This window comes from Microtus oregoni, unplaced genomic scaffold, assembly GCF_018167655.1.
Source record: "Microtus oregoni isolate MIOR12 unplaced genomic scaffold, Mior012 000031F_ref0000149, whole genome shotgun sequence".
In the NCBI taxonomy this organism is placed as follows: domain Eukaryota; kingdom Metazoa; phylum Chordata; class Mammalia; order Rodentia; family Cricetidae; genus Microtus; species Microtus oregoni.
This window is the reverse complement of record NW_024543090.1, coordinates 14269076-14283519: the sequence shown is the minus strand read 5'-3', so window position 1 is coordinate 14283519 and position 14444 is coordinate 14269076. Positions and strand designations below refer to the sequence as shown.

At 43.9% G+C, this 14444-nt stretch overlaps 1 protein-coding gene across 1 annotated transcript in view; it reads left to right on the top strand.

Annotated features, from left to right (window-relative positions):
• Ryr3 (ryanodine receptor 3) overlaps window positions 1–14444 on the top strand; it is a 522546-nt gene that overhangs the window by 434344 nt on the left and 73758 nt on the right. Inside the window, exons 65-67 of the mRNA XM_041678998.1 lie at window positions 4569–4699; window positions 9895–10215; window positions 13054–13294. Of these exons, the coding sequence (XP_041534932.1) occupies window positions 4569–4699; window positions 9895–10215; window positions 13054–13294 (693 nt within the window). The remainder of the gene's footprint in view (window positions 1–4568; window positions 4700–9894; window positions 10216–13053; window positions 13295–14444) is intronic.

Genomic DNA, 14444 nt, shown 5'->3' with positions numbered 1-14444 from the left:
CAGCGTTTATTTAAAATACAAGTGACAGGGTACAGGCCTTTGTCCCACAGCAAGTATGTTTTAATTTCTGCACCCTCACTTGATTTGGTTGTTACTTTATGGTTTGGGGTTATAATACATATTATAATTTCAGCATAGATCCAGACTTCTTTTCAATTTCTTTCCTAAATGTTGAGTTTTATGAAGAACATGTAAAAAAAAAAACAGCATTTTTCTACTACCTTTGTGTAAACTGATGTCATAACTGCTCCATGGTATGGGTAAGGGGATGGTTTTTCATCTAGAAGAGTCCAGAGAGGATAAAGTAGTAGACTGATCTTGGCCAGCAGAATGGACCTGGCCATGAGAGAAGCAGGAGAAAAACACAAAGACAGAGAGATAGACACAAAGAGAGAGAGAGTAAGAGAGGTACACGAAGAGAGTGTGGGCAACAGAGAGCAGAGCCAAAATAGCAGGGTTATAAGGAGAAAGTAGTGGCACAGAGGGAAGCCCATGAGCTGGAGAAGTTAGGGTAGGGGAGGAGGTGAGAGGAGCTAAAAGAAGTCAGGATAATGGCCTGGAGTTTGAAATGCGTAAGGGTACTTGTGATACTGAGGGAGCCTGAAGGCCACAGAGAGTCTTCTGTCAGGCTCCTGGTAGAGTGGGAGCAGCCTCCCTGTTCCTATGGAGTGCTGGCTTTTGTCTAGCCCCCAGGCGTTTCCTTTGGACTGACAGCCTCTAACTAAGCTTTTCTTGACAAAAGAGCGTCTGTCACTTTGCAGAGGAATCCCTAAGTGTTCAGCCCTGCTGTACCTGGCCTGTGCCTTGTGGGATTGGCTGTGAAAAGAAAGGATCAGCAAGGCAGAGTGAAGAAGTTCTTTTGGAATACTATCAAGTTAAAGTAATCTAGAGAGTTACGTTGATCTGTGAGGTTGTTGGATACCAGGTTTTAAAGGGTAAGGGCTTTGTTTATTTGATCATACAAAATTCTTGAGTTCTCTAATATAAAGATTTTTTTTTTTAAGGATTTAAAGGTTTCAGGGAAGACTTTCCAGAAAATCAAGTTTGGTACTTCATTTCATTACTCTTCAATCTCAGTTTTATTTTGAATAGAAACTGTATCCCCCCCCCCCCCCCCCCGCTGCCCTTTACATTTTAAACACTTGTTCCATCCACCCTTCTGGCTTCCACTGACCAATCATTTCTAATTGGACATCACACATATCTAAAGCACTAAGTTTACTAATATTACCATTTAAGACTGTGTTCACATCTCTGCTCTATCTTCTCTGCCTCTGCTGTGTTTACTACTCTGCTACACGCTGCTTCCTTTCCACGGTATCATTGGGAGTATACACGGTGAAGAGTATATGTGTATAAGGTATTTGTCTTAGGGTTTCTACCACTGCCAAGAGACACCATGACCATGGCAACTCTTATAAAGGAAATCACTTAGTTGGGTCTGACTTACAGTTCAGAGGTTTAATCCATTGTCATCATGGCAGGAAGCATAAAAGTAGACATGCTGGAGAAGTAGCTGCCTCGGGCTTCTGAAACTCAAAAGCCCACTCCAAGTAATATACTTTCTCCAGCAAGACCACACCTTTCCCAACAAGGCCACACCTCCTAATAGTGTCACTCCCTACGAGCCTATGGGGGCTATTTCACTCAAATCACCACAGTGTTATTAAGATACTGTAATTTCTTTGCCTTTGCATTCCTGACAATAGGCAGTCGAGAGACTCGCTGTTCCTGCATCCTGTAAACAAAATTAAGATACTGGCAAAGAAGTCCTCATAGTTGGGAAATTGGGAAGTAATATACTGAAATACATATTGAAATCTTTCCAATCAGTCACCTTCGACTTAACCATCTTGTGACAAGTACTCTACTTGGCAGTAAAGTTTAATGAAAAACAGTTTCCAATGATAAACTACAAGTCCTTTTTTTTTTTTTTTGGTTGCCATGGAGCTAACCATACAGCCCATGCCCTGCCTAGAAGCTTTGCCCACACCTACATTGCCTCCTGGGGGCACTAATGACTGAAGAAGCCTATGTCTAGCTCCATCACTCCAGAGTGATGGAGTGACCTGGAGGCCCCAGGTCCCTCTGGCATTTCACAGACAGAAGTATTAATTGTCAGGCTTCTGGTTTTTTCTGTGTTCACAGCAGCTGGGCCAGGAGAGCCGTTGTTTATCTCTCTTGGCTGAGCAGCTAATTAGCATCTGCATGTGCCCCTGACTAGAGAAAGCCCTGATGAGATGTTGGTGTGAGTCAGATTGTTCGGTAATTAATATCAGAGAGGACAGGGCCACGTCCCTGTCACTGCAGCCCTGCACAGCTGGGACTTCTCAACCCTTTTCTCACCACAAGGCTTGCCTGTATAGCTGCCTAACTTTCCAAACACCCACAGTCATGAGCTCAGAACTTCCAACTTCATTAAAAATACAGAGCAAGTGGAGAAGCCATCAGCTTGGCACCACTTCCCAGTGCCAGCTGAAATTTACCCTCAGACTTGGGATGGCACCTGATCCTTTCATACCTGAGTTGCTGGTGGAGGTTGTTCATTCATTCCCTGCCACTTAGACCTGAAACAATCACTCAGAAGCTTTATTATTTGCAATACTCTTTGGCCAATAGCTTAAGCGTATTTCTAGCTAGCTCTTATGTCTTAAACTACCCCATTTCCATTAATCTGTGCATCACCACAAGGTCATGACCTACCAGCAGGGGGCTGCGGCAGAGGTCTCTGTCTCTCGTGGTGGCTACGTGGATGGCTTCTCTCTGGCTCTGCCTACTCTTTCTATATCTCTTTCAGTCTGGTTTTGCTCTGTTACTCCATTAACCGAAAGCAGCTTCTTTATTAACCAATGGCAATAAGACATATTCACAGCATATATCACCTCCCACATCACTGAGTGTCTCCCAGATTCTCTTCCACCGGTGCTTCCCCCTGTGACATCCCTTTTCCCCATCACTCCTTCTCATTCGCTTCTCTAAAAGCAATACAGAAGAGACATTACACAACTTCTTATTGACTACTTCACTGGTACACACTGTGACCCTTTGTGGACCCTTACCCTGGTTTACCTCCCTGTTCTCTGGTCACTGAGGATCCTGGCGATTTCAGATCTGAAGTTAAAGTGTTACTCTTCTCTTCAGATGGTCTGTCACCTTGAACTTGGCCAAAAAGGCAAATAAGAAAGATGGGGTGATGAGAAGGACGGTTGAGGGAGACAGGCCTGGCGAGAGAGTCCTCATAAGTGGGCCTTGGTGTCAGCAATTTATACACCTCTCCCTCCTCCCGCGGGCATAGCTCCAGAGGAGACTCTGGCCGTGTTGGTACACAGGCACAGAGTCTTGGTTTGGCCCTACGGTACTGCTCTGCCTGTGAAACCTACCGGATCAGGGGACAGAGATAGAAGGATTCTGACAGCCAAATCTATCCCTGGAGGACAAAGATGTGCATCAACTAGGAGGTGATAGTCTGACTAAGGACCTGTCCTTCTGGGATGATTTGAAGGTTGTCTTCTTGCATCCTTCATAGAAAATAAGAGGTCTGTCTCTTAAAAGCCACACCTAAGACGATAAGGGATAAAAATTGCATCTTTTAGTTGTCCTTTAGAATAGTTTAAAAGGTCACTTTTTAAGTCAGTTTGGTAATTGAGTGAGGCCTGAGTGGGTTTCTCCAATAAACTAAAACTTTAAGCTGACTCAGTCACCCTCTTCCCCCCACCCCTTCTGGTCAGCCCCTTAGTTTTCCATCTCAAGCAGACCCATTCTGTCCTCCCTCGGGCTGCCCCGCAGATCCTAAGTCTGCTCCAATGCTCTTATCCAGTCATCAAATTCAGAAACAGTTAGGATTACATTTTTTAAAGCTCAACTCAAAAGCATCTCTCTAACAAAGCTGCAGATTGAAGCTAATCCTTACAATTAGTTTGTAAAGATCTAACTTTTGAATTGTGTTGCGCCCGACTCCTGTATAAAATACATGTTCAACCTTTGGTCTATATCAGTGAGAAAGGACTTTCACCACCTAGTAGACAAAGATTATGGCCAACATAACTTACTCTTCCATGAAAAAAAAAATGCTACCACCTCTACAAATCCTTATCTAGTTTCAGAGAATCTATGCTTTTGACGTTCCAGCCATTTGGTGTTGTTACAATTGTTGGTTCTTTTCACAGTGAGGGGTAACTAGCACATAGTCTTTGTTGAGTACTGGTTGGGAACTGAAGGGAATCCTACAGCTGACAACCTGCTCCACAGATGTTTCAGCAGTATGGCATTGACTCTTGGTTCCTAAACCAATTGACTTCCAGTAGGTTGTTATTTTCATGATCATCCTATAATAACACCTAGAGTATATGATTATATCCTCTTAGCCACAAACTAGGTTCAAAACAGTGAGCTCACCCATAATACCTGGAAAAAGATGGGGGAGAGAAAGTACGTACAACTTTACTGTACCCCAGGATGTCCAGGGCATTAAAACAGGATAGTGTGAGATCACCTGAGTAAGGGACCTAACTGGTGTGTGTAATCGCATCCAGACAGAATCACTTCTAAATGGACTTCTTTGTCTCCAGGCAACGTCCCGCTCTTGGAGAATGTCTGGCTTCCCTGGCGGCTGCCATCCCAGTGGCATTCCTGGAGCCCAACCTTAACCGCTATAATCCCCTCTCAGTCTTCAACACCAAGACTCCTAGGGAGCGGTCTAGTAAGTATCTTCTCACAGAGATCACCAGGGACTAGCCAGGAAGGTGGTGGGGATGGAACAGCAGTCCTGTGGTGTGGTGTTTTACACAGTGTGTTATTAGCTATTTTTCTTGCACCAGATAAAACGCCTAAAGGAAAGAAATTTTATTTTGGCTTGTGGGTTTAAGGAATACAGTCAGTCCTTCAAGGCAGAGAAGGCAGGAGGAAAAAGCATGAGGCAGCTAGTCATGTTGTGTTTACAGTGAGAAAAAGGAGAGATGTCGATTCTTCATGCACTTTGTCCTCTGTTGTTTTTCCAGACAGGGTCTCTCTGTAGTCCTGCCTGTCCTAGAACTCATGCTGTAGATCAGGCTGGCCTCAAACTCACAGAGATCCGCCTGCCTCTGCCTCCCAAGTGCTGGGATTAAAGGCATGTGCCGCTGCCACCCAGCTCATTTTCTCCTCTGTATTCCCTCTGAAATCCCAGCCCACAGAATGGTGCTGCTCACATTCAGAGGAGGTCTTCCCTCCTCAGCAAAAATTCTCTGTTTTGTTGGAGAGATGAGCTTGAATGAGACTTTTTTGATCATTAGACTTTTGATAACTTTTTAATACAATGAGGAGACAGTCTAGTTAGATTCTACTATCCTGCCATCTCAAGACCTTGTGGTCTTCTGTCTGCCCTAGGTCTCCATTTCTGGTTTGTTCCTGAGGATATGACAACCTTTTAGTAGTCACTTTTTTCAGAGTGATATCACAACAAGGCAAAGGCATACTAATACCCTAAGTATGCTCTTCAAGAGAAGGCTATGCCACAACAAGGACACTGTGCGCATACTCTCTATCATCATGGAAAAGGAGACATTGAATAGTGCCAAAAGGAATTGTAGTCATACAAGGAGAGGCTTTGTTAACAGGAGCATTGGCATGCAGTAGGTTCTATAACAGAGACTAGTAATTCATGTGCATAAGACAAATATGACCCACAGCCTATTTTGATAAATAAAGATTTCTTAGAAAACAACCAATAATCATTAAAGCTAAAATCCAAATCAAGTTGTAATCAGCTTTCTGGAGAGTGAAAAGAATCCTATTTGGGTTCAGAGTGATACTAGATAAATATTGTTATGGGGAGCCCACCAGAGATGATCACTCAGACACAGTTTACAGCCAATTAAAAATCTTTATTTCAGCCAGCTAGTACTACACATAGATAATCAGGACCCAAGTCTAGTGCCACGTATTTAAGGTAAGGGTTATAAAAGGCATCTTTTTTTTTATAACCACAGCCTGGCATCTTGCTCGCAGGGAGAGTTTTTGTGCAAGCAAGCAGTTTAACAGAAGACAAAGTAAGTGATTAGCTGGATGAGGAGGCTTGCATAAGCAGGCAGTTTAGTACAAAATAAGTTAGCTGTGGCATCTTGACATCAGGTTTCTACAATAGAGTTGAATAATTTTCCATAGGATTCTCCACCAAGACGACCAAATCCTAGTTAAACCTGAAATGGCCTCAGCAAGAATACAAGATGGAGGAAGCTCCATACTGTCTTGCCCTGTCACAAGACGACAGGCTAGAATAAAAATCCTCCATAGATACTTTTGATAAATCTTGGGTTCCAATAGAACTATGGTGTCTTGACGAAATCTAATGCCCAAAGTGCCAAATTATAGACCTAGTCAGTATTTAGAGATGTAAAGATCATAGTAAACCATCTTAAATTAGAATCCATGCCATCTTGAGTTTCTTAAATTATGGATACACATTACAAATGAATGGCTCCACTCTTCATCAATTCCTTTCATTTTCAAGTGTTATTTATCTAACTGTCCTGAGGTCCTAGGCACACCTTCTCACACTGTCCTTTTAACCTAGACCGAAGCTTTATTCCCTCCTGCTTCTTATTTCACGTACTAAGAACATCCTGCCCCAAGAAAGGGTCCCCAGAACAGTTTAGGTAAGACCACTAATAATTTTCCTGAACTAGAATAGCAGTGGAGACTGGAGGTTAGCATGGGCTTTGACATATGTCATGAGTATTCACCAGTAGAAAACCAGATGCCCCATTCTCCAGAGGCCAGCGGAGATAAGGAAAGGGTGTCTTTCTGACAGACAGAAACCTATTCCACAGGTTTCTGAGGAATGCTACATGTAAACATATGCAGGCGAAGTTAAACCCAGACTGTCATTGTGGGACATCATTGCCTTTTAGGGGGATTGGGAGTTCCCTTTCACCGGTAACATATTATGAGACTTGACACCCAAGTCCCCTGCTTTTCACAATTGGCTTAAATAAGCAAAAAGTAAATGCTGAGTGTGCATGTGCCTCTTTTAAAAAATTATAATGTGCATCAATATGTATTTGGGGATACACAGGATTAGCTGGAGAATGACTGATAGCTTAATGGACCCTAAGACAGTAGATGTCATTCATTACAAAATGGGTGGCCTAAGGAACAACGAAGAGGAAAGGATGTTGAAGGTGATAAATGATGGCATGTTTTTAAAATGAATGAACTGATTTACAGTATCAAACCTCTTGTCAACTGGACATCTCTATTAATTAATGATTGATGTTGTGCCAGTGGAGTTAATTATATTAAAAGCCTCAGAACTCTAAGAACTTATAGCATTTTCTAATCCAAAGTTAAGATATGCATTAACAAAAAGTTTAATAGTGTTTTATGACACTTATTCCAAATAGCAGAAATCCTTAGTCATATGAACGTAGCCTATTAATCAGAGTATTGGGTTGGCAGAAACATCCTGTCCCCAGCCACCTTGCTTGCCTTCCACACCCTGTAGGAATAACCATCCACAGAGAAAAGAGGTCCAGTTCCAGTGTCAACCGTCAGCCTATCTTGCAAAGGGGCAGAGCTCTTTGGGTGAAGGGCTTCTTGGAGAACATGAGAGTACTTTAGACTCTTACCCAGTGTGGCTTCAGAATCACTGTGATGAAGATCACCACTGTCACTGGTGTTTCTAACTCAGTAGACCTAGAGTAGGGCCTGGAGTCCTGCATCTCACCATGAGAGACATTATCTAGAAACTACAAGAGCTGTGTGTTCTAATGACTTTATCAACACTCTGTGTCTGCTGCTAACAGGACTCGTTTGAGGCTGACTTCATGTAGAATGGTGACTTCATTCATCAGAGTTCACTGAGTTTATCATGTGGCATTTGGAACCCAAAATACCTTCTGAATCACAAATGTTGGTTCCATTCAAGGACCAATTATTGTACATATAAATAATTTCTAAAGGTCATTCTCATGACTCCAATGCATCAACTGTTAATCCCAAAGATTGGAGGAGAAAGGTCACTAACCCAAGTCATCATGACCAGATTAATTAAAGAAAGCAATTAGTTAAAGGAAGACTTTCTTTATTTGTATGCACAACTCCTTGTTCTTCTTAGGTGAGAGAAAGAAGTATCTATGGTAATGTAGTATCAATATGGCTTTTAAACACAACACATGAAGCTTTCGCATGTATAACCGTGACAGCAAGTAAGTGTGTCAGTTGTCTCTGTAATAGCTGGCATTTGTTCCGTATGTGGCGCTCCCAATGAAACGTTTGACTTCTTAGCACTTAACTCTTTACTCTGCAGGTTTATATGTAAAATTACCCTGTTTGTGTCGGTGTCCCAGGAGTCCCAGTTTGTTGTCTATGCTTTCTGCTGCAAAGTACAAGACAGGTTCATCCTCTCCCAACAGCCAGCATTGCAATAGTCTATCGGTGGCATTATGGCTTTCAATCCATTGTAAACTGACTTTTCTACAGGGATTACAGAGTTTGTATTGGTTGCTTCTCATGACCAAAAACAACATGTAGATTGTTTATTTTGATTATGGCTGCAGAAGGCTAGGAGCCATAATAGCAGGGGAAACATGGTCTGTAGATAGGAGCAGGAAGCTGCTGATCAAATTTTATTTGCATAAAAGAAGCTGAGAGAGCAAGTAGGAAGTGAAATGAGTCTATAAACCATCAAATCCCGCCTTCAGTGACATATTTCGTCAGCAAGACTCCACCTCCTGAAGGTTTCATAACCTTCCCAAACAGCACCACCAGTGAGGGACCCAGTGTTCAAATGCATAAGCCTACAGAGGATATTTCTCATTGAAATCACAGCTACAAATTTACTTTCATTCTTCTACATGTGGAAAACAAGTCCCCCCCCCCCCAGCACCACTTGTTAAAGAGGCTGCCTTTTTTCCAGTGTGTTTTTTGACACCTTTGTAAAAATGTAGGTGCCTAAAACTGCATGAGTTTATTCCTGAGTCTTCTCTTCTGGACCAATGGTCTGTCTGTTATCAGGGCTCTGTCAAGAACCTCAAGACAGTTACTATCTTCCCCCTATTTTGCAGGGAAACGTATTCCTTATTTTAAAGGGAACAGGACAAATAATCCTCTTTTATTGTTGTTGTTTCTACTTTTTTTTAATAATCTCCTAATCCTCTCTGCTATAATGTTGAATTCTAGTTTCATTTCATCCTGGCTGCCCTTCTCCAGTGAACTGCCCTCATGCGGAATGGAGAAGAGCGGATTAACTCACTGGTCCCTGCAAATATGCTTTCTTCAACAACAAAGTGAATGACTGACAGAAAGTCAATTAAGTCGCCTGAGGTTATTGATCATTTCTGTCGAAAAGACAGAAAAATCAATCCATGATTTTTTTTTTCCCCCTCGGTGTATTTTCAACTAGATGCTAAGTATTAGAGTCTCCAGTCCTGCTACGGGAGTGTTTGATGGAATGCTTGCCTCTCCCTTTACAGCAGTGGGGAAATGATCCGGGTGAGCAAGCGATAATTCGACTCCTGAATGTTGAGGAGTTGTTTTACCCCTGATGCTACCTTTTCTGCAGTGGTCACACCAAGGTCCAACAGGCAAGCCAGGGGGGAATAGCCAAGAATCTGTGTGTCACCAAGTTGTCTTACGCTCTATCCTCAGCATTGCCTCCATGGTGGTTGTTTAGCTATGAGTTTCTGACTTCAGCATGACATTTAAGAAAATGCCCCTGGAAACGACAAGTCTGCGCGAGCACGCACACACAACACACACACACACACACACATTGAGTCCTGAGGTTGCTTTGATCCAAACTCATTCCTTTAAGGTTCTGCAGTGGAGATTTATATCTAAAGACTAGAAGAAGGGTATGCCCCATCACTGTGCCTTTGAATCACCGTGCCTTTCTTCTTCCTGTACTCTCTTGGTCAGTTCTGGGGATGCCAGACAAGGTGGAAGAGATGTGTCCTGACATCCCCCAGCTGGAAGGCCTGATGAAGGAAATCAATAGCTTGGCCGAGTCAGGTGCCCGGTACATGGAGATGCCCCATGTCATTGAAGTGATCTTGCCTATGCTCTGCAACTACCTGTCTTACTGGTGGGAGCGGGGGCCTGAGAACCTGCCGCCCAGCACAGGGCCCTGCTGCACCAAGGTCACATCTGAACACCTCAGCCTCATCCTGGGCAACATCCTGAAAATCATCAACAACAACCTGGGCATTGATGAGGCCTCCTGGATGAAGCGCATCGCAGGTACCCACACCCTTTCTCTGGGTCTTTGACCCTGCAGTTAAAGCAGCTTTTCTTTAGAACTCTTGGTGGTTCTATGACGAGTCTGAGCAAGTTCTATTCTGTTTTTTAATCTCCTACCTCCCACTTGCTTAGCAGCAAACTGAGGGCTGAGGGTGTAGCACAGTTTGTAGAGTACTTGCCTAGCATGTATGAAGCCCTGGGTTCAATCCCCAGCAGTACATAAACCACCTGTGTTGGTACAGCCCTGTAATGTGAACTCAGGGGAGGCAGAGGTAAGACAATCAGAAGTTCAAGGCCAGCCTTGACTACATAGGAATTCAAGGCAGGCCTGGGCCAAGTGAGACCCTGTCTTAAACAAAACAACACAGTGAACTGAACAGACATACTTTCCTCACGCCTTTCCTCCAGCCCTACTCCCCTCCTAATCCAGGCACCCAAATCTTCAAGGAGCCCTTTAGACCAGCTGTGCTCCCCTGTGATGATCATTGCTTTATTTGTTTGGGGTGCTAAAGAAACCCATTAGCTCTTCTGTTCCTAATTATCTGAAATTTATCGGTAAGTATGTAAAACTCACTCCTATCCAGGCTGCGCCAAGTTCCTCAATGTCGTTCAGCATTTGCTTTTCACTTTGTGCTTTCTAAGACTGGCTTGAATGTAGCTAATAATAGCAACACTTTGTTTCCTTGACTCTCTCTCTCTCTCTCTCTCTCTCTCTCTCTCTCTCTCTCACTCTCTTTGTATCCCTCTTTAACTCCTGGCTTGCAGTAGGCTCTTAATGAATGCTATTAGCCAATTTTCTGTTCTTGAACCAACCAAAAGAGGAAAAGTTTTGGAAAATGAATGCACTTCCCACACTCAAGAAACCATGAATATTTAGCATCCCGTATGTCAAACTGGAGTCTGGGAAGCTCAACACTGGGAAATCATTGTTATGGATGAAACTTCAGTTTAGATCATGACGTCCGTTTGTCCCAGCCCCTGCCCCATACAACCTCCAGGGCCATGAACTGCCAAAGCTAGGCTACAGGGAGCACAACACCACCAGAAGGTGAATAGACACATTACTAGAAGAGCAAGCGGGAAATACTCCTACCTCCTTTCTGTCTCAGAAATGAACCGAGATTAAAATTAAGACTGTTTTGATTGCTGGAGAGGACAGACCATGTGGACATATAATAAGCGGAGTATCCAGCCCCTTATTACAATGACCCTAAAAAGGTTGTCAATCATAAGGCAATTTGATGGGTTCTCATCTGTAAACCTGTGCCGCGCACCGCGCCCCCGTGTCTGCGCTCTGTGCGCTGGCACCCAGTTGGCGAGCCTTAGGCAAGGAGGGCTGGAGGTTAAAATACACAGACACACACAGACAGAGAGAAAGCAACACAGGTCATCCTTGAATTCCCCAAGAATGCCCCCTTTATTGTGTTCAGGGACAGATTATATAGAGATAGCCACGCCCTAGCCAAACCCACCAGAAACCATTCTCCTGCCATCAGGAACTCCTGAAGGTCTCGTGCTCAGAGCAGCTGTAGGCACTCAGATCAGGGGATTACAAGAAATTCAGGATCTGGGGTCTCACTGCTCCCAACAAATCTGAGATTAGAGAAGGCTGTTTCCAAGAGTACCTGTCACTGCTCTGAGGGGCACTGATGGGAACAGAACTTAGGCTGTCCTTCCTGCAACAAATCCAGATCCCGTTCAGTGCAGCTGCTTAATTCCTGGGGACCACTGCAAGTTTTAAGTAACAACCTCAAGCTCAGTTAAGTACAGCAGTCATCCTATGCCTGGAAGAGTGCTGAGAAGTCAGGATTACTTGTCACCAAAAGGCTACCTTCACCTTATCTGATTGAAGCTATCTCTCTTTAATAGAAAAACAAAACATATGGGGGAAATGAGGTGGAAAAGAAAGGCTCCTGGAATGTAACTGTTCTTAATTGAACTTAACTGAGCTCAAGAAATGTCAAAATGGACATTCAAAGTCCATTGCCAATGGGTCACAATGGATTCATTTCATTCCCTTCTCTCCTGCAATTACCCTGACTCATATTCAGACTATTCGGCTCCGCTGACTTAACTCACAACAGCATACCCGGTATCTAGCCAATGGGCTATAAGAAAAAGAGTAGGCCATGTGGGTTTCCATCATTCTTCTCACAAAAGGCCAACATTGCAGTCCTGCTGATTTCTTCTACTTTAGCAATGCCCTAGTCTTTCCCAGCCCATGTTTACCTCCCTCCCTTGAAGCCCAAAGAAGATGCCAGTGCTGAGGACTTAGAAGTTGACCAGGCTATTGTAATTGGAAAGCATGTGTGTACATACACACCTAAGCATATCTGCATCTTTTATTTTTAACACATAAAAATTATACACATTTGTGGGGCACAGTATGACTTCTATGTGTAATGACAGGCCAGGGTCACTGACATATCTGTCACCTCAATAGAAATCACATCCCTAATGCTTGCTCCCAGGTCAGCACAGTACTCTTCCTGTGATCAAAAGGCTTCCTTCCGGGTTATAAAATATAGCTGGTGGAACAAGACCAACACGGACAGACTGTCAGATGCTGCAAGGTAGTCTGTTAGAAGAGAGGAGAGGTATGGCATAGGCCATGCCTACATGAGGAATTCATATGGAGTAGGGCTGGAGGAGCTGAGTAGTGTTGGGGCTGGTCTAGATGCCCAACCTCCACTGTAAACTTTTAGGAGAAGGAGATACCAAGGAAGGATTAAAGGAGAGAGCTAGATGCAGGTGCCATCCTGAGTTGATGGATTCCTCAGTGTTCCCTTCCATTGTCATTAATGGAATAAGTTTACGGTGCTTTGTTTGCAAACGCAGTGTACGCACAGCCAATCATCAGCAAAGCCAGGCCTGACCTGCTGCGAAGCCACTTCATCCCCACCCTGGACAAGCTAAAGAAGAAGGCGGTCAAGACTGTGCAGGAGGAGGAGCAGCTGAAGACAGACGGCAAGGGGGACACTCAGGAGGCCGAGCTGCTCATCCTGGACGAGTTTGCGGTCCTCTGCAGGGACCTCTACGCCTTCTACCCCATGCTGATCCGCTACGTGGACAACAACAGGTATGAAGGAGATCTCAGGAAGCTGCCTGTTGTTCTCTGAGGCTAGTTTGGTCAATCAAATAGCATGGAAAGATGATTTTGTTGCCGGGGAGATGAGGGAAGCCACAGCTACCACTACCAGTCTCCCCACCAGAAGTCAGAGCCTCCATTCAGTGATTTCCATCCTTCTGTATGGATTGAGACAGGCATCCTCATGGGCCACTAGGAGGCGCAGGGAGCTGGTTGGATAGGATTGCTTTGACTCATTTTGGCCCTTCTGCCAAGTGGATGTCCTTGATCATGCCTTGATAAAAGCCTTGAGGGAGGGGACATACTCTTTAGCATAGGCGCACACATTCTAGGAGTAGAGAGACATAGACAATTAAAATGAAAAAGAAAAAGAAAAACCAGAGTAAAACCCGCTGAGAGAAGTAAAAAGAATTAGGAGAGGCAGGTAGAATGGAGCGGCAGTTCCTTAACTGGTGTTACTGGGAAAGCAGCATTTGAACAAAGACCTGCAAGAGGTACAAGACTAAGAACCACAAAGGAACAGAACAAGAGGATGTGGAAGAGGGACTATGGGTGAAAGTCCTCAGGAAACAGTGTGTTCTGGATGTTTGACAGCTGAAATTCTCAAATGTCATAATTAAGACATTAATTCTTATAACACCAGAAATTTTCTGTATGAGTCATCCTTTATCCAAACCCAATATGTTCACTTGGCATATGAAATTGAACTGTGCTATAATGGATAGTTAAACAGTAATTTGAGATATATGGAGGCCTGTAGTCGTATGTGTCTGTGAAGAATGTGGAGGACAGGATGGTGGGAGGAAGAAAGCAGAGACAGGCAGACGCCGTGCTTCTCCTACCCAAGATGGACAGTGGTTAGAATCTTCCGGGGCGGGGGGAATGTGAGGTATTTGTAGAAGAAGCACAGCTCATTTCAGGGACACTTGGAAGGTAGTAGCGAAGATCCTTACTGGATTAATTACCATTCTCCGGGCTATGACCAGATAACTAAGGGGAAGCAAGGTTTTCCCTTTTCTCTCCTTATTTATTAAGTCTGGGACCCCAGTCCAGGAGATGGTGCCACCTACCTTCAGGGTGGGTCTTCTCCTTTCATATAATCCTCTCTAGAAATGCCTTCATAGACACACTCAAATTTGGG